Source organism: Pseudorca crassidens, chromosome 2 (genome assembly GCF_039906515.1).
Source record: "Pseudorca crassidens isolate mPseCra1 chromosome 2, mPseCra1.hap1, whole genome shotgun sequence".
Lineage (NCBI taxonomy): Eukaryota > Metazoa > Chordata > Mammalia > Artiodactyla > Delphinidae > Pseudorca > Pseudorca crassidens.
Window position 1 is genome coordinate 75,229,307 of NC_090297.1, and position 20,775 is coordinate 75,250,081.

General features: G+C 33.8%; 1 protein-coding gene across 4 annotated transcripts in view; it reads right to left on the bottom strand.

Annotated features, from left to right (window-relative positions):
- The window catches only part of COL24A1 (collagen type XXIV alpha 1 chain), a 431,777-nt gene that overhangs the window by 243,324 nt on the left and 167,678 nt on the right, over window positions 1-20,775 (bottom strand). For all 4 annotated transcript variants that reach the window (XM_067726773.1, XM_067726774.1, XM_067726775.1 and 1 more), the window contains one exon: window positions 18,292-18,345. In XM_067726773.1, coding sequence (XP_067582874.1) covers window positions 18,292-18,345 — 54 coding nt within the window. The remainder of the gene's footprint in view (window positions 1-18,291; window positions 18,346-20,775) is intronic.

The following is a 20,775-nucleotide window of genomic DNA, read 5'->3' on the forward strand; positions in this document are numbered from 1 at the left end:
CACAATAAATCTAGTTAACATCCATCACCATGCTTAGTTGTAATTTTGTGTGTGTGTGATGATAACTTTTAAGATCTGCTCTCTTAGAAACTTTCAAATGTACAATACAGTGTTATTAACTATGTTACCATACTGTGCATTACCTCCCCATGAATTATTTGTAACTGGAAGTCTGCACCTTTGACCCCTTTTACCCACTTCACCCACCTTCCCCACCTGACCCCTGCCTCCTGCAACCGCCATTCTGTTCTCTGTATCTATGAGGATTTTTTGTGTTTGTTTTAGTTTAGATTCTACATAAAAGTGAAATCATGTAGCATTTGTCTTTCTCTGTATGACTTATTTCACTTAGCATAATGCCTTCATGGTGTATCCAGGTTATTACAAATAATTTAAGGCTGAATAATACTTAATCAGATTTTTTTTTGCTATTGAGTTATATGAGTTCTTTATATATTCTGTATATTAACCCCTTATCAGATATTTAATTTGCAAATATTTTCTCCCATTTGATAGTCTGATTTTTCACTTTGTTGATGGTTTCTTTTGCTGTGCAGGACCTTTTTAGTTTGATGTAGTCCTACTTGTTTATTTTAGCTTTTGTTGCCTGTGTTTTTGTGTCAAATCCAAAAAAATCATCACCAAGACCGATGTCAAGCAGCTTTCTGCCTATGTTGTCTTCTATGAGTTTTATGGTTTCAGGTATTATGTTCAAGTTTTTAATCCATTTTATTTTTTGTGTATAGTGTAATATAGGGGGTCAAGTTTCATATTTTTGCATGTGGCTGTCCAATATTCCCAAACCATTATTGAAGAGACTGACCTTTCCATCACTGTATATTCTTGGCTCCTCTGTCATAGATCAACTGACCACATGTGGATGGATTTATTTCTGGTCATTTTTTCCTTTCTCTTCTGTTCCAGTAATCTATGTGTCTGTTTTTATGGCAATATCATACTGTTTTGATTACTATAGCTTTGTAATATAGTTTGAAACTAGGAAGTGTGATGCCTCCAGCTTTGTTCTTCTTTCTCAAGGTTGCTTCAGCTATTTGGGGTCATTTGTGGTTCCATATGAATTTTAGGATCGTTTGTTCCATTTTTGTGAAAAATGCCATTGGAGTTGTGGTAGGGATTGCACTGAATCTGTAGGTTGCTTTGGGTAGTATGGACATTTTAACAATATTAATTCTTCCAATCCACGAACATGGAATATCTTTCCATTAATTTGTGTCTCCTTCAATTTCTTTCATCAATGTCTGTACTGTCTTACAGTAGAACTGTAAGTTCTCAACATACAGGTTTTTCACCCCCTTGGTTAAATTTATTCCTAGGGTTTTTTGTTTGTTTGTTTGTTTGTTTTGGTGCAATTATAAATGGGGTTGTTTTCTTAAGTTCTCTGATAGTTCATTATTAGTGTATAGAAAAAACTGATATTTTTTGTATATTGATTTTGTATCTTGCATGTGGTGCCTTCTTAATAGAAATAGTTTAATCACCAATTTTTATTAAGCAGCAGGAAACTCAAGTAGCTTTAAAAATAATAAGTAAAAATGTGTCTTCTGTTTTTGGACTGCTAACATTTGTTTACTGCACTGAGAAGAGTGATTCAGTATCCTTTCCAGTGAAAACATTTTATTATTCTCTAATCACTAAAGGCTGAGTCTAGTTCACATGCATTTTTAAAGCAAAACCTGGGAACCAAAGCACTAGCAGATTCCATTAGTTTCCTAAGAAATCATAAAACTAAAATATTGTCATTCTTATTCTGGCAGCTGTCAGAAGTCTGGAAGCTAGAGGCTCCTAACAGAATAAATATGTGATGCTCTATGGTATATATTAAGCACATTAGTAATTCTTTAATAAGAGTGGTAAGTCTGTTTTATTTTGAAATATATAGTCCTTTCAGTTAAAAAGATAGTTAAAAATGGTAAACTGATAAATAATCCACAAATAAATAAATCCAATGAATAAACTAATTATGGTATATTGGTAAGATGAAACAACCTGGATGTGGCAACCTGGATGAATCTCAAATGCATTATGCTAAGTAAAAGAAGCCAGACCAAAAAAGAGTATATACTATATGAGTTCATTTACATAAAACTTTAGAAAAATGCAAATTAACCTAAAGTGACAAAAAGCAGATCGGTGGTAATCTGGGAAGGGTGGGGGCAGAAAAACAAAATGAGGGATTACAAAAAATGAACAAGTGTTGAGTTTGACAAATACCTTTTATATCTTGATCTTGGTGATGGTTTCACAGGTTATACGTACATGAAAAATTATGAAATTATACAATTTAAAATATACAGCTTATTATATTATAATATACCTCAATTATACCTGTACAAAACTATACAAAAATAAGTTAATTGGTATTGGGTGTTTTAGATAATCATTTGTTTTTTGGTAGGTAATAGTTTGTAATGATTTGAAGACCATTAGAGAGAAAGTAGAATTTATTCATTGAACTTAGCCCCAGGTGAAATCAGTGAAGTTCAGAATTTGTATTATTTTGGAGGTAATAACACGTTCAATTATAATAGGTTAAAAGTAAAGTACATATTTGGGGAAATTTAAATTTTTCTGATATTTTATAATATAGCTTTAAATACTCTTATTATAGATAAGAGTGACATTTAGGTCATTTAACTATCATGAAAAATTTCAAGTTTTTTCATTGATTTTTATATACACTACGCATTAAATACACAAGAACACAATATGATTTGACTTAAATTTATCTTCTGAGTAGTTTATAAGTCTGAACAAAGTAGAGATGAATATATTCCTTTGAAAATAGTCATATTGAGAAAAGATAAAATTAAGAAACCATTTAAGATAGGGCAACATAAAAATTATGAATTCCTGAAGGGCAAAGTTATGCAAAGCCTTGTCTGGTGCTGGGCATACAGTACATTCAAAGTACATTCAACAAAAATTTGATGGCCTGAATTGATGAACAAATTAAAAACAAATTCTATTTGAATAATTATATTTTCAATTACGCAATTTCAAAAGTTACCCTTTGTCTGAAAAAGCAAACAACTCCACCCCAACAAAAAATAACCAACTAGTATAGCTTCTATAGATAGGATTCAAATTTTTCATATGCAAACAAGAATGAATGCATCCAGAGGGAGAGAGGTTCTGTAAGGAGAGAATTTAGTTTTGAGACATGGATCCAAAAAACAATCATAAGATTTTGTTCTTTAGTATTTGTGGAAGTACATGCCATGTCGGGAATATACTGAGTCCAAGTAGGAAAGTAATAAAAGAAGATTTAAATGACCTTTTCTGAGTGAGAATAATCTATCCAAAAGTTAATGCCAAAAAAATATTTGAAAGGACAAAAATAATAAATTCACTTTCCCAGTAAACTATAGAAACTAAACTTGAGCCCAGGGCAGTGTGCAACTGCAAATTAAGGAACTGTTCTGTCTTTTGAAAAAACCACAAATAGAAAATATGAGCTTCTGGAAAAATAAATGCAGAATAAAGAATTCATCTAAGTATCTGGCTCACTTTCATTCTCTTTTGCTGTTTTAGGTCTAAAAAGCCATCAAAACCAGATTTTTTTCATTATGATACTGTTAAAAATCTTTGCAAATGATTATTGCTATTTATATATTTCCCCTTTTGTAATTCTATATATTTAAGCAATAACTATAGCACAGCTGAACTCTAAATTCCATTTATATGTAACATTCTAAAAGCTCAGAGAAAATCCAAAAAGACAATAAAATCCTTTATGACATAGCATACACTCTCTCTTCTAAATAAAACTTTGCTTAAATAGTATTCACAGTATATTTGAAGTCACTCAAAAAAACCTACAAAGTCAATTGCAAAGGCTACTTTCATTCTACTGAAATCTACAGAAAACTATTACTAAACTTATAATTTTAAAATAATTTATTTTGACCATTATTTGATACTTAAGTTTGGATAACCTATAGTGACAAAAAGCAGATCAGTAGTAGACTGAGGAAGGGAGGAACATGAAGGACAGAAAGGAAAGGTTACAAAGGTAAACAAAGAAATTTTGGGGTTTGATGGATGAATTCACTATTTTGATTTCAGTGATTGTTTCACAAGTTAAACATATGTCTAAAATTATCAAATTGTACAATTTAAATATAGGCAGTTTTGTTATATATAAATTATACTTCAATAAAACTGTAAAGCAAAAAGGTAGTTGGTATTGGATGTTCTAGATAACCACTTGCTTTTTGGTAGACAATAGCTTGCAACCACGTAAAGAACCTTAGAAAACCTGTCCCCAGATAAAAATCAGTGAAACTCATATTTCAAAATGTTTTGGAGATAATAACATGACTGTGATTTGATACTTACCTTTAGATAAATATCATTTTAGGTACTCATTGTCTATATACATGACTCATTTAGAATTCTTATGAGCATCTTTAAGAATATATAGTCATTCCTTCAAGTTGCCATGTGTCAGGCATTGTTCTTGGTACTGAACATATACTACAGAATGAAGATATTCCCTTGTTTCATAGAATGTATGATATATTCCAGAGACTCTTTACCTCAGATTCTCATTTCAGTGTGCGTAAGTTTGTGGCACGGAGTGGGAAGTTGGGTGATTTAAAAAGCTGATTTATATTGTTATGAGGAACTATCATGTATCAATCACCCACGTTTGGTTTAAATACACAACTATGGGCCTGGGCCACTCTATGTTGTTTCTCATTCTCTCGTTTTCCAAATGGAATGAATAGTGTGGCTATTTTGTTTTCTTTCTAAAATCCTATACTGATTAGTTGAGATGTAGACCTGTATCTGGGTCTCACTGAGAATGCTCCTTACCCAAAGAACCTGGCCTCGGAGCTGTAACAAATAACTGACCAATACACTGGGTTATCTTTCTCTGGAGAAGGGAGAGTATATTTTCAGCTGTGTGGGTAGCCACATGCACTATGTTACCAAAGGCATTTTAAAACCTGTGTAAGTGCGAAGAAGGGTATATACAGATATTGGGCACCAAAAATGTGAAATGTAGACAGCATTTCTTTTTATCTGCTCACCATCTGTTTGGGGAACTACTCTCTTCCCCAGTTTGCAGTGCATGTGCTTCTGGTCCCCATTCCAGTTTTTTAGGGGTATAGGATCACCTATACCCCTAGGTGATCCAAATCCTGCCAATTACAGTATTCCTGTTTCATGGCTGTTGTGATTGACTTAAAGATGACCATGTAATCCCAGTCAGATTGGCTGGAGCCTACCTTAGAATTTCTGCCGGAGCTACAGAGAAAGAAGAGTGCTTTCTTTTTGCTAAGATTGCTAACTCTTAGAGCAATATAAGCCTAGAGTTGCCAAGAGCCACCTGTTCCACAATGTTTGTAAATGAAGCCAACAGAGATAAGGCTAGAAAATGAGAGTAATTTGATTATATTCATCCAGCTCCTGTATCTAGCCAAACCTCTAGGCACATGCAGTGCTGGACTTCCTGACTACATTAGCCAGTCCTGATTTTTTGGCTGAAAACTGTTTGAATTAGGTTTCTGTCATTTTTAATGGAAACAGACTTGACTAAAACACTGAACTGTCTGCAGTTCTCTAAATACACCCAGCTTCCTCATATATCTGTTCTGGAATGCCCTTGTCCTCTGCTTGCATTTGGTAAGTCCCTACTACGTCTTCATCTTTGATCAAGCAACCATGCTTCTCAGAAGTCTTTCTTAACTCCCTCCACCCCTGAGGTTCCTTCATCATACAATTTGTTACTAACTCAAATGTATCATGATCTGTGAAGCCTTTCATAGTTCCTCTTAGTCAAAATCAGTAGCTGTTCCTTTATATTCCTACAGAACTCTGTTAACATGGCTATTTAGTACTTATTGCACTATATTATAATTATGGACATGTTTATTCCAATATAATGTGAGCTCATGGAGGAAAATGAATGTATCTTACTCATCTTTATACCTCCAACATTTACCTTAACATGTTGCTGGAGACAATTCTCCATAGTCTCTTGAATTTCTGCACATTTTGTAAATGAGGTACTTACCATTTCTCATACCAGTCTCTTTTCAGGGAATTTTGTATAGTAAACATAGAGATAGTGTCTCCCCCTATAGCAAAAGTCAGGAACACTTACTGGCCATATAATAATGTCTTTTTCTGGAACCCATTATTTTTTTATAGCTGTCCATTATAAAAGATTCAGCTTCCTTAAGCTCCAAGTTCTTCTTATGAAATGCAACCCACTGTATATGCAAAGGTCATCCAGGTCTCTTCATATCACCCTCTGGAAACTGAAGCTCAGTGAGTCAGTGCAGAAATGTTGATACTCCAGAAACTACTATTGCTGAGAGTAATAAACTATCATTTGTCTCTATCCCAGGAGTCTTGTGTCTTCTACCAGAATCTTTGAAACTGTCAGGCTAACTTGCTGGCTTGCAAACAGGATAAAATCTCAGATCCTTCACAGTCCCTGACGGTTCAGGTCATGAGGACGGGATACTGATGGAGACATAGCTTTCTGTAAGAGGAAGTATGAGGGCTTCACCAGATGATAACAGGATATGAGGAGAGTTAATGGGAATTGGCAGTGAATTTGACCAAATTGTGCAGTCAACCAGGCAATAAATCGTCCCGCACTTTATTGCCTGCTAAAAGGAGGAACTGGGAAAGATGGCTGTAGACCAAGTACTGGGAACGGGAAGCATCTTCAAAGACAGTTGCCCTAGTTGTTGCTAACTCTCCTCTGGATGGAAAGATTTCCTCCTAAATCTGGTGAGCAGCCTCAGGTCTATCTCATTGTAACAAAAGTACTAAGTACTATTATTAACAGTAACAGTACTAAGATTCATCCTAGGTTGGCAGAAGATTCCATCCCCTTTCAGATAACAGTTATAGAGACTGCCACTTATACTGAGTATGAAAGGATAGAAATTTGTGACTGTTATGGACAGAAACCAGGCAAATCAATAAAACTTTGGCTGGTGTACTTGGGAGATGAAGGGGAAGATTCCATATTTTTTTCCACAATACGACTATGGTATTAGGCCTGACTACCTAGCTACTGAATACTGTGCCTCTGGTATAGCTTAGAATCAAAGGCCTTATGCAATTTGGCACCAATCTACTTTTATAACCTTATCTGTCACTCTAAACCAACACAAGAAATCTGCATCAGCTAGCCAGTTTTATTCACTGTCTGTAAATCCACCAAGCATATTACCTAGATGTCTAGCTCTGCTCATGTGATTTACCCTGCTTGGATTGCTCTCCCCTTTTCCTGCCCTTTATTCATCAACAATCTAATTCAAGATCCACCTTTTCCAAGACCCTTTCCCTAATCCTTCTATCTTGTTAACTCTCTGTACTAACACTGAACTATAATAACTATTTATTTAATTCTCACATGATGCTGTTACCATTATTAACAAGTATATGCATATATCTTGTCTTTCTCAAGCAGGCTGTAAATTTCCCCCAATTATGGATAACACATTCTTTTTGTATATATCCCACAGTGTTCACTAGGCACAGCCTTGCACACTGTAGGAACTCAATAAACAATTTTTTATTGACTGATTTAATCACATGTTTTCTTTCAGCACTACTTTTTGAGTAACAACTAAAAACACCAAATTACTCAACCAAACTCAGTTGATAAAAGATACCAAAGATGTAACTGGTTTAAGTGAAGGGAATCAATTAGCACTAAGATCTACTCAACTAATGTAGCTGGCCACAGGCAGCCTCGTTCCAGTTAAGTTCACTTAAGTGCTAAAATGGACATTTAGAAGCACGCCTTCACTAACGAGCAGACTCTCCAAATAAACTTTGGTCTTTGTCTCTAATGAAGACCACCACGGTGGAAAAAGAGGACCCACTGCTTGGCCACTTCTGGTATCTCTGTGATTAGTGGTCTCAGCTCATTTTTACAGTAAACAACTGGTCCCATTTACCAAGAACATCATCCAAAATTCAACTATTTGGCAATCTCTGTAGCCCAGGGAGGTTAACGGCTGAATCAACAAACATTGTAACTATCCTGCTACCACATTTGAAGGTGGTTTACTGCCAGAACTGGGAGGAAGCATGTGATTAGTGCTAAAATTGATATTACCATGCTTAAAGGAATAGAAAAGAGTCCTGTACAGCATTCTCCATATGTTTTTCTTAAAAACAAAGAAAGATTATGGAAAAATTTTTAATCTTATGTTTTAAAGTACATAATGTTTTACCTTGAGACACCTCTAATATTTACAGTTCTGTGAAGAGCTAAACGCACAGGTATATTTACTTCTTTGTTACAGCAATTTAATAATTCACCTAGAATAAGCAAGAAAATAACTTTGAAGTGACATTTGTTCAAATGGTCTTTAATGATGAACAATTCTCTTCAATGCCAATGGCAAACAACTTAGCATTTACAACAAAAACTTCAGAGTGCTTTGCTTTTACTAACTCTTATGAAGATTTGAATTTCCAAACTAGAAAGCACTAGCAAGAAATATTGGCCAGTCTTGTCCTGTCTTATTGGTAGTGTAGGTGACCTCTTGTATGATATGATTAATTTGAGGGGTATCAAAGTTTCTAATCAACCACAAATTTTTCCCTGCTCACTAAATGATACTCAAGACTCACTGCATTACTTTCAGGTTTCTGTTTAGTGTTGAAATGTAAATATCCTTGAGAGGGAATTATATTGCAGTTAGCTGTTAACCAGTTACTGATGGGAGTGAAATATATTTATCAGGTCTTTCTCTAAAAACAGGCTTTGATAAGAAGGGTAAATTATGGAAAGAAAAAGAGACACTGGTTGTTTGAAATAGACAAGAACTCATACCCAACAGGGAGAGAGTATAGAAAGGAGAGACCAGAGACCTCAGGAAAGAAATTCTTTGGCTGTTTTATAATTTTCTCTGAGAACTACACTGATTCTAGACTATTAAAGAATGACCTGATTTTTTATTTTTTATTTTATCAAACCTAATTAATCTTGATGTCTGGGAAAAAGACAGACAGTGGAGGCTTTGACATAGTCTGAATTTAGTATTAATTTCTTGAATATAAGCTCCTTAAAGTCAGGACTTAATCTAACTCACCATCGTTTTGTGGTTTTGGTGATTAACATAAAATAGGTATCTCTAAAAGACCTCCTGAAAATGAATAATTAGAACTGGATTTTCTATAAAGGAGCCAAAAAGGCAGGGATACTCCTATCGTTAGGTGGACCTTTGGTTCTAAGGATCAGCCAATCACTCACAATTACATGACGGCCAATCACATTGTGTGTGGAGAGCATATCAGAGATTAGTGCCACCATTTAAGATCTAAAATATGTACGGGTGGCAGTCTCTATCATAGCACTGTTTAATTTGTCAGACTGGCCCATACAGAAATCAGTTTTATTCTGGAGATAACTGTAGACTACCACAGCCCCAAATGCAGCTGCTGTGTCGGATGTAGTATTATCACCAAAGCAGATGACCAAGGACTTCCCTTACATGGTGTGTAGTCACTGATTTGGCAAATGCATCCTTTTAATTTATGTTTTAAAAAAGAGACTTAAAAAATTTACATTCATGTGGGCCCCTTTCAATCTGGCAGTATCAGCAGTTCATCTTTACAGAGTTAGATACATATTTTAGTTTAGTGTGCCTTTCCTCTCTTTAGAGGTTTAACTAGCACCACTATCTAGGGAATTACAGAATGCCTGATCCACAGGCATGGAACCTCATAAAGCATAGTATCCCTACACTGAAGGAGGTATAAGAGTGAGCCCATGATATGATCCACTGGTCTTAATCCACCTTGCACCATCTAGAGGTAGCCAGTCTCACAGAACACTGGAACTGCCTTCTAAAGTTATAACTGAAGAACCAGCTCAGAGGAAACAATATGAAAGGATGGAGTACCACCCTTTGGGATACAGTGTATTTATTAAATCAGAGACCTCCATATGATGCTTTGTCCCTAATAGGAAGGATATATGAGTCCCAAACCAAGAAGTAGAAGCAGGTGTGGTCCTATCTGCTATCACTTCCAATAACAGTACATTTTGTGCGTTCTGTCTCCACAACCTTGGACTCTTCAGGGTTGGAGATCCTGATACCCAAAGGGGCTCTCTCTTGACAGGAGGCACATCAAAGGTCCTAACAAACTAAAAGTTACAGCTGCTACCAGGACACTTTAGACTTTTTATGACAAGATATGAGCAAACAAAAAGAGGAGTCACCAAACTGGCATGGTTAACTGACTCTGAAAAACAAAAGGAAGAAAGACTGCTTTACACAAAAAAGGCAGGAAGGAATACACATGAAACACAGGTGATACAATCAACGCATCTTGGAACTGCTCTACAGTCTTGAAGGTTTAGGTTATACTACCAGATAAGTCACCAAGACCTACTGAGGAGGCAGCTGAGGGTGAGGGGAATTTAAAATGGATAGTGAAGGAGGGAGAAATAAGTCCCATTTGTGGCCCCAAAGCAGCTGGGTAGACAGCCACAGTCCATCCCATTAAAACAGATTAATCAGACCAAAAATAAGTGAAGATACAGCCCAAAAGTAAAGAACATAATCAATAAGGAAGAGCAAGTCACTATATACTGAACTTCACATCTGATAATAAAAATATACCTTTCTGTCAAGTTCATATTGAACAGTCACAAAAAGGGATCATATATTAGGTCACAAAGAAAAAATCAGACTGCTAAGTTCCATAAAACAGAACAGTTTATGATAACAGTGTAATGAAACAAGGAATTATTAACAAAATCAAAACCAAGAGGCTCTCCCACTTGGAAATTTTAAAAAGCCTTCTTAAAAAAAAAAAAAAGCCTTCTTAAAAAACTCTTGGGTTAAGAGGGAGATACAAGCTGAAATTACAAAATATCTAAAAAATAATGGTAATAAAAATACTCAATACCAGAATACATGGGATACATTTAAAGCAATGATCAGAGGGAAAGGCATGGCCCTTAATAGTTTTAGGAATAAAAATAAAAGAATAAAAATAAATTAAATTCCTAACTCAAAAAGAAAAAGAACAACATAAACCAAAAGAATCTCAAGAAAATAATGCAGATACAAAGAGAAACTAACTATGTAAAGAAAAGAAAAAGAGAAGACAATAAATAAAAATTTCAGGGTTTTTTTGAGAAAAAAATTAACATACTAGACAAACTGAATCAAGCCTAATCAAGAGAAAAAATGAGAAAACACAAATATAAAAAATTTAACAAATTTTAAATAGCACACAAGAGAGAATTCTTAAAACAAAGTTTAAAAATCATGAGACTATTTTGCAGATTTATATGGAAGTAAATTTTAAAACCTAGGTGAAACAGCTAATTTCCTAAGAAAATAACATTTTAACAAAGCTAACCCCTTTAGAGATAAAAAGCTTAATTCTAAGCAGGCTAATTTTCACAGAAGCAACACAGAAAGGTACCAAGAAACTACTCCACAAAAAAGCATCAATTCCAGACGGTTTCACAGGAAAATTCCACCAAAGCCTCACAGGTAAGATAATCCCAGTATTCCATAAATTATTCCAGAGCACTAAAAACTAAGAAGACTTTCTATTTATTTTGATGAAATAAATATAACACTGATATCTAAACCTGACGAAGTACCAAAAGAAAGAATATTACAGACCAATATCACTTAGAAATACTGATGCAGAAGTACTAATGAATATTAGTATAATTAGTATTACATTAGGAAAATAATGTGCCATGATAAAGTAGAATATTTTCAAGAATGCAATAGAAAAGTCATATAGAAATAGTCAATGTACAGAAATTATATAGAAATAGTTACTATATACAAAAGTTAATAGAAAATCCATTACTATAATATACCAATAAATATATCTAAAAAGACATATATAACTATCTCTATACATGTTGAAAATATAGCAAATATCTGACTCTCTATATATATTTGACAAACTATAAAAATGATTCCTGATTTAAAAAACTCAGGAATTGATGATATTTCTTAACATGATAAAATATGTGCATATGTTAATTTTAATTTAGCATTTACTTCATGAGAAATCATTATAGCATTTCCACTGAAATGAGGAACAAGACAAGGATGCACACTACTTCCAACTCTTCAGCATTGTACTAGAGGTATTACAATGCCACTAGACAAGAGAACTGAATTAGAGGTATGGGAACTGATAAAAAAAGTTTGAAAATTACATGAGAGTACATCTAGAAAACTTTAGAAAATCAATGGTAAAAATAACTCAAAGACAATAAACCACTAAAGCAGCAGGATGTAAAATTAACATTCAGAAATCAATAATCTTCATATACATACAAAAACCTGTTAGAGAATACAATGGTAGAGAAAAATCCCATTTATAATAGCAACAAAAAATAGGAACAAATTTAATGAGACATGTACAAAAACCTATATGAGGAAAACTTTAAAACATTCCTGAAAAATACAAAAGCAGATTTGAACAAATGAAAGACATCCATTGTTCTTTAAGAGGATGACTCAATATCATAAAAATGTCACTGCTCCCTAAATTAATTCATAGATGTAAGTCAAACCTAATAAAATATTTGCAAACCATATATCTAATAAAGGGTTAATATCCAAAATATATAAAGAACTCGTACAACTCAACATCAGAAAAATACAATCTGGTTAAAAATTGGGCAGGATCTGGATAGACATATTTCCGAAGAAGACACACAGATGGCCAACAGGTACATGAAAAGATGCTCAGCAACCCTAATCATCAGGGAAATGCAAATCGAAACCACAATGAGATGTCACCTTATATCTGTTAAAATAGCTATTATCAAAAAGACAAGAAATAGCAAGTGTTGGCAAGAATGTGGAAAAGGGAACAGTTGTGTGCACTGTTGGTGGTAATATAAATTGGTACAGCCACTAAGGAAAACAATAAGAAGGTTCCCCCCAAAATTAAAAATAGAACTACCATATGATCCAGAAATTCCAATTCTTGGTATTTACCCAAAGAAAATGAAAACACTAACTCTTTAAGATATATGCACCCCCATGTTCATTCAGCATTATTCACAATAGCCAAGGTATGGAAACAAATGTTCTTTGACAGAGGAATGTATAAAGAAAATGTGAATATCATTATATCATATCTATATATATCATATATATATCTCACAAATGTGATAAATACACACAAACACAGTGAAATATTATTCAGCTACAAAAAGGAATGAAATCTTGTCATTTGCAACAACATGAACGAATCTGGAGGGCATTAAGCTAAGTGAAATAAGCCAGACAGAGAAAGACTAATATTGTATGTTATTACTTATATATGGAATCTAAAAAAAGTCAATTTTATAGAAACAGATAATAGAATGGTGGTTGCCGGGGGCTGTGGGGTGAGGAAATGGGGTGATGGAGGTCGAAGGATACAAATGTTCAGTTATAAGAAGAGTAAGTTCTGAGGATCTAATGTACAGCATCATTACTATAGTTAAAAAAAATATGTATTATATACTTGAAGGTTGCTAAGAGTAGATCTTAAGCATTCTCACCACAAAAATTTATTGCACAGCAAAGGAAACCATAAACAAAACAAAAAGACAACCCTCAGAATGGGAGAAAATGTTTGCAAATGAAGCAACTGAGAAGGGATTAATCTCCAAAATACACAAACAGCTCATGCAGCTCAATGACAACAAAAAAACCCCAGCCCAATCAAAAAATGGATGGAAGATCTAAATAGACATTTCTCCAAAGAAGACATACAGATGGCCAAAAAGCATATGAAAAGATGCTCAATATAACTAGTTATTAGAGAAATGCAAATCAAAACTACAATGAGGTATCACCTCACACCAGTCAGAATGGCCATCAGCAAAAAATCTATAAACAACAAATGCTGGAGAGGGTGTAGAGAAAAGGGAACCCTTCTACACTGTTGGCTGGAATGTAAATTGATACAACCACTATGGAGAACAGTATGGAGGTTCCTTCAAAAACTAAAAATAGAGCTACCATATGATCCAGCAATCCCACTTCTGGGCATATACCTGGAGAAAACCATAATTCGAAAACATACATGCACCCCAATGTTCATTTCAGCACTATTTACAATAGCCAGGACATAGAAGCAACTTAAATGTCCATCTACATATGGATGAAGGATAAAGATGTGGTACAAATATACAATGGAATATTACTCAGTCATTAAAAAACAAAATAATGCCAGTTGCAGTGACAGGGATGGACCTAGAGACTGTCATACTGAGGGCAATAAGTCAGAGAAGGACAAATATCGTATGATATCGCTTATATGTGGAATCTAAAAAAATGGTACAAATGAACTTATTTACAAAACAGAAATAGAGTCACAGGTGTAGAAAACAATCTTATAGTTACCTGGGGGAAAAGTGAGGAAGCATAAACTGGGAGATTGGGATTGACATACACACATTACTATATGTAAAACAGATATGTATTCCAGATATTAACTGATTCACTTTGCTGTACACCTGAAACTAATGGAACGTTGTAAATCAACTATACCCCAATAAGATTTTTTTTTAATTTAAAAGAATTAACTATGTGAGGTGATGGATGTGTTACCTTGATCTTGGTAATAATTCCACAAGGTATATCAAATCATCACATTTTACACTTTTATATACGCAATTATATTGGTCGATTATTCCCAGTTATTTCTCAATAAAGTTAAAAAATACCATAAAGGTTCTATCATTAAAATAATGTGACAATTGCACAGGAATAGACAACCATTCAAGTGAAACAGAAAACAAAGTCCAGACATAGACCCAATAACCATGGAAATGTACTATATGATAGGGGTGGCATCTTAAAATCACTGAAGCAAAGACAAATTGCTTAACAAATGGTTCTGGGACAATTGATAAGCCATTTAGGAAAAGATAAAATTAAAGATATATATCACAATATTCACAATAAAAAAACTCCAAGTAATTTGCTCAAGGTACTAGGCTAACTCCTCAATTCTCATTCAGAAGATATCTCAAAAGCACTGTACGTTCCAGATATTAACTTAAGCCTTTCATCACCCAATTATTAACAAAAGCTATCACAGAAGTATATACCTAGGACCATCATTTTGGCCTCTAATAGGATTACTTTTACTGGATTGTACTTTGACATTATGATAGCAATCTATACTCAGATATGGAAATCACACAATACCATGAATTGTTGCCCTTCCTTTGTACAAGTGATATGTTTTTATCCAAGGGAGAAGAAAAGCATATAACTGACCATGTTTCATTGTTTTGCCCAGTAGAAAGTTGAGACTCAAGTTTGCAATTCGGTTCTAGTGAACTGTACTGAACTTTGCGGCTGTATTTTGGGGAAAAGGTTTTTCAGTCTCAGCTGAGTTTTTAACACAAGTCAGAAATTGTTACTAGTCCCTGGTTCCCTTCCCTGCTTAGTGCTCACAGAACTCTTCAAGCGCCCTCCTTCTGCATGCACACCTTTCTCCCACTCTTGGGATTTAGTATCCTACTTACAGAGAACACAGACTCTATCCTATTTGACCTTTCAACATCTTTTTCCTTTTAAAACAAGTCCCTATACTTGTGCTATGCATAACTTATTTATTCTTGATCTTCCTTGCTTTTTAGAGAAATGCACTGACGTCTGTGAATTTCCCTCTAGGTGCTGCTTTAGGTACAACACTAGATTTTATAGTGATTTGTTACTTAATTCTAAATATTTTGTAATTTCCATTGTGATTTTTTTCTTCTCATGATGTTTTTAAGTTATCAAAGTTTATTTTACTGCTCTTAACACTGTCAATTTAAAACTTAATTGCACTGTAAACAGAGAATATAGCCTTCTGGAGTTGAGGGTCCAGGTGTAGTATTTTCAAACCTTGTTTTATAAAGCCTAAATTATTTCATCTATTACAATTGCATCATCTAATACCTTTATGTGGATGACTACACAAACATGTATCTCTAGTTCACTCTTTTGAGTGTCAGGTCTACAATTTTCTATACACTTATGAGACTAATTTCCTGTATGTCCTATAGGCACTTCAGCCCTAACAAAATCAAAACCAAAGCATTATCTCCACCCACCCTGAGTATCCTCCTCCTTCTTTTTTATTCTCTATTTTTAGAATGGTGATCTACATTCTACATAACTGTTCAAGCAAAAATTATTAAACTTGTCTTTTATTCCTCTCTCACACAAGCTGAATGAACTGAACTGAGTGATTCAACTGCTGTGAATTATAATTTCCTAATTATTTCTTGAAGCCACCCTTTCCTCTCTATTATTACAGGCCCTCATCATTAATCCCCTGGCCTTGTATTATACTCCCAAGCAGCCTTAGTTCTGTCATCTCTCCCTCTCTCGTTCTCTTTTATCTTTACTCCTTCTACCACAATTACGTTGAAATGCATGTCTGATAAGTTCATTCCTTTGATTAAAAATCTTTGATCACTGTCTACAGGATAAAGTCAAAATACAGCACAACATATAAGATCCTTTACCTGAGAAAATTCATCTACTGTGCAAGTAGAAACTTTTCAGGCTTGATATACTGTTAAACATGCTATTTTAAATTCTTAGACATACAATTCTATTAAAAGCCTAATGTCAAGAAGTATTTAAATAGAGCTGTTGCCTCATATATGATATCCTACATCCTATATTCTTATGATCAAGAAGAAGTTATGATCTTTGGATTAGGCCCCATTTCCCAAACAGCCTGGAACCAATTATTGAGAGAATACAGGTTACATCTTCAGCCCCATCAAAAAACTTAAAATAGGTAAGGAGGAAGAATGGGCATAGGTTAGGGCTTACTATCTAACAAAGACAATGAGGCAATGCTTTGAATCATGATTGCAAATCATAAAATCTCAAAGGAAACAGAGGAAAAAAAATTTTTGGAAAATTAAGTAATAAGTAAAAACATGGCCCATGCATCCTTTAACCTGGCTTTATATAAAAGAAGAAAACGATCCAAAGCCATACTGATAACAAGGAGGTGACACAGTCCTTCCTAGGACACATATCATCTGTAACTAAAATTACAACAGAATAATCCATGTTCATAAAATTAACCTTTAAAGATAATAAAAGATAAATTAGGTTCTGTATCCTCAGTATGAGAACACAGGTAAATATGATTCGTTCCAGGAAGGTTTTCATGACAAATAATTAAATGAATGTAGACTCATAAAAGATAAACTTATATTAATCTGTTAATTACTACTTTGTTAATAATCATTTTTATTACTCAAAACAATTTCCTTCTTCCCAGAATGATGACATCAATACATTGCTGTATTTTACCTCCTATTACCTCTCTATTATTAAAAGTAGATACAATGTAGTTTTTTAGATTTTTGAACTATCAACATCCAATACGTTTTTAAATTAGACAATAAGTAAGAATAGGTATTTGCTAAAGAAATCAACCAACCCCGAAAGACAGCTGTGCAATAAGAAATAGACCTTACAGTTTACAAAGAGAGGGAGAAAGCACCAGGACGGTACTATTCCTAGAAACTATGCCTACTGCTTTGACACTATGGGGACTTTATTGCTCTGATTTATTTATTGTGAAGCCAAATTCACTTTCTCACTGTTAATGCTGCCTCTATGACTCTGGATCAGTTGTGAATGTGTATTCATATGTTTATGTACGCATATGTTTTGGTTTATATTTTTGAACTAGGGTGAGCTTCAGAAGCTTTACCTCTATGTAGTATATCTTTGACTCAAATAATTTTTTAAAAAAAGCTTAAATGTTTCACCTCAGAAGCTTATGTCCTATGTAGTCTTAAGAAAAGAAAAAGCCCTTCTACATCAAGCATTAAGCCAAAGTAAGAACTTCAAATATACAAGCAAACCTGATATATGTGCTACAGACTTAATTGTATTTATTCTAGAATATGAGATCCAAATGATATATGCATATTAAAAAATTGGAAGCATTCTGCATTAAAAATTCAATGGCGTTTAGGTCCTGAAATTTGATTTCAAGCTCCAAGCATGTGTTATTAGTAGTCATTGTGCAGAACAAATAAATCAGCTGTGACCTAACCAGGACTACAATGCAGCTAATACCCTTTCTATTTTCTAGAGATCACCGTTGCATACCTCCTGACATAACAGAAAAAATTTAGTCCAAACTATTTTCAAAGACATCAACTTTAAAGAGAATCTTTCTTAAACCTATTACGTAAAAGCATGTTTTACTAGTCAAGTTTAATTTCTATATTTATTTAAATTAATTATATTCCCACCAACATTTTACCTCTGGTCCTTGAGAGCCAGATGGTCCTTGGGGTCCTGGGTTACCTGTTTGGCCCTAAAACGTGGGGGTGGGTGGGAGAAATATAAACATTAATTTAATAAATATGATTTAAAAAGGAAACATATGGTAAACAAAAAGCACTAAATATATTATGCCACACAAAGTTGTAAAGACTTTCTGGCAAACAACACTCAATATATAATAATATGCCAAAGTTTTAATGACTATTCAGAAAGAATTTATAACCATCATCATTGTAGAAAACTTATTATATAGAGATATGTCTATATATATATATATATATATTTACTCCTAAATGTTAGGGCTACAAACAAATTAATGGAAATCAAATCAAGGAAAAAAATTGTGTGTGTGGGTATGTGTTACCCAGAGATAAGACAGTAAACTTTGACTTAACAAAGTAGGGAACTCTAGATGAAGAACTGTTTCCATAAATAGCCAGGGTCCTCTGTCTCTGAAAATTCCTTTCTCCTTTCATAACTATAAGGGGCCTGATTTTGTAATTAAGAATCACCTGGATTTAAATCCTTGTTGCTTAATCTCTCAGCCTCAGTTGTCTCACCAATAAAACACGAATAATAACAACAGTAGTAACATTCTTACAGAGTCATTGTAAGGATTAAATGAGACAATAAATGTATAAGTGTTAAGCACAGTGCCTAGCACATAGAAAGTACTCATTAAATGTTAATCAATTTTATAACCATTAATCCTTCCCTTCACATCCTCTCTCCTCTCCTGGATGATACCTAGAATTCCTAGATTGCTTTAATCCTTTAACTAAACTTCTGAGGACTCAGTTTCAATAACTCTGCAGCCATTTTCTGACATTCAGGCTAGCAATGTGAAATCAGGGCTGGAGAAGAAGGTCCGAGGAAAGAGAAGTGGGTAAAAGCCTGCTACTAGAGAGGGCTGGTGATGCTCTCAAGAGAGGAAACTACAGAACAGGGAAGGCTGGTAGTCTGATACCCTTGTTTTCATTAAAAAATATTGAATTCATTATTTGTCATATTAAATTTCTATGTGAGTTTTAAATTTGACTTAAATAGGTCTCAGAATATATAAAATTGCTCGCATTTCTTATACATAAAATTTTATGTATAATATGGGTTTATCCACTTTCCAAGAAGTAAAGCACAGTTTTCCATATGTACTAAATTCAGTCTCGTAGAGTGCTAGAGTATCTGGACTTAAACAGTACACAGTACAACTACTGCAATCAAATCTAGAGAAAAGTAATAAAGTATTTTGCAGAACTTCACTGAAGTTCCCCTAAATAAACAAAATTATAATCCATCATACTCCATCATAATCAGTATTTAAGGGAGTCAAATTCTTAAAATGAATATTACCTCCAAGAGATAGAGATGAAGTTCTCACTGAGGCCCTCTAGTGGCAAAATCTAAACAAGACACTAAATTTACAAGCTTGAGGAAATATCAGCATACACTAGGACTTTGTTTTCAGAAAAGTTGACTGACAACCTGATATTTAAAAATATAAATTGTGGAATAATTTTATTGATCCTTCAGAAAAAATTTTCATTTTGAAAAACTTCAATGGCAAGTTTCCTTGAATGTCAATTCTCCTTTATAAAAACTGAGTTTTCAAGTAACTTTTAGAGAATTGAATAATGATTAAAAGTAAACTTCTACAAATGACAGCAACTTCTAGCTAAAAAAAATGGAAAGGACATAATTGTATTTATTTTCTCTTTTTAAAAAAATATATTTCTTAACAGCTTCAGATTGGTAGTTTCCTCTAGTCTTTAAATACTTGCAGGGTAAAAGCTTCCCTATTCCAGAATGTTAAAATCCTTCTGGATCAGGACATTCTTTTCTCTTGAAAACATTCTTTTATGTTATAACTTAGATCCATTTGGAAACAGTATCAGTGACACCAACATTTTATATAACAGAAAACCAAAAGTAGGAGATATAAAATAAGAAAGACGTTCTCATGACTCTGGCATTCTTTGCATGATAGTAAGCAAATGATTTAGATAGGCACTAACTTGTATAATTTATTTTTAATATGATTACTTATACTGTGTACGTAATTTTTCATTAAACAGGTGTCTCCTTCCATAACGAGGAAAGTCAAACAACTACAATTTTTTCTAACAATAGATAGAAACAAGTGATAAATAAAGTGAAAGTCTAAAGGCAAGGCCATCTCATAAATATTAATTCATAAGTCTCTATACTATCTTCAGTCCAAAGTATGTATATTTTGAAGATTTGATTAAAAGAAACAAAAAATAGCCAACTGTTTCCTACCAAACTAATCCCTGCTGACATTAAAATATTTTTATTAGAATAGTACAAAAAAGGTATAACACGAGCAAGCAAAAGCCTCACGCTCACCATTTCATGTTCCCTGCATCACTGCCTTAAAGAACCACATTAGAGTTTCTGGTGATCCCAGGAAAAACAAAAATTTAAGGTTTTAAGACAATGTGCT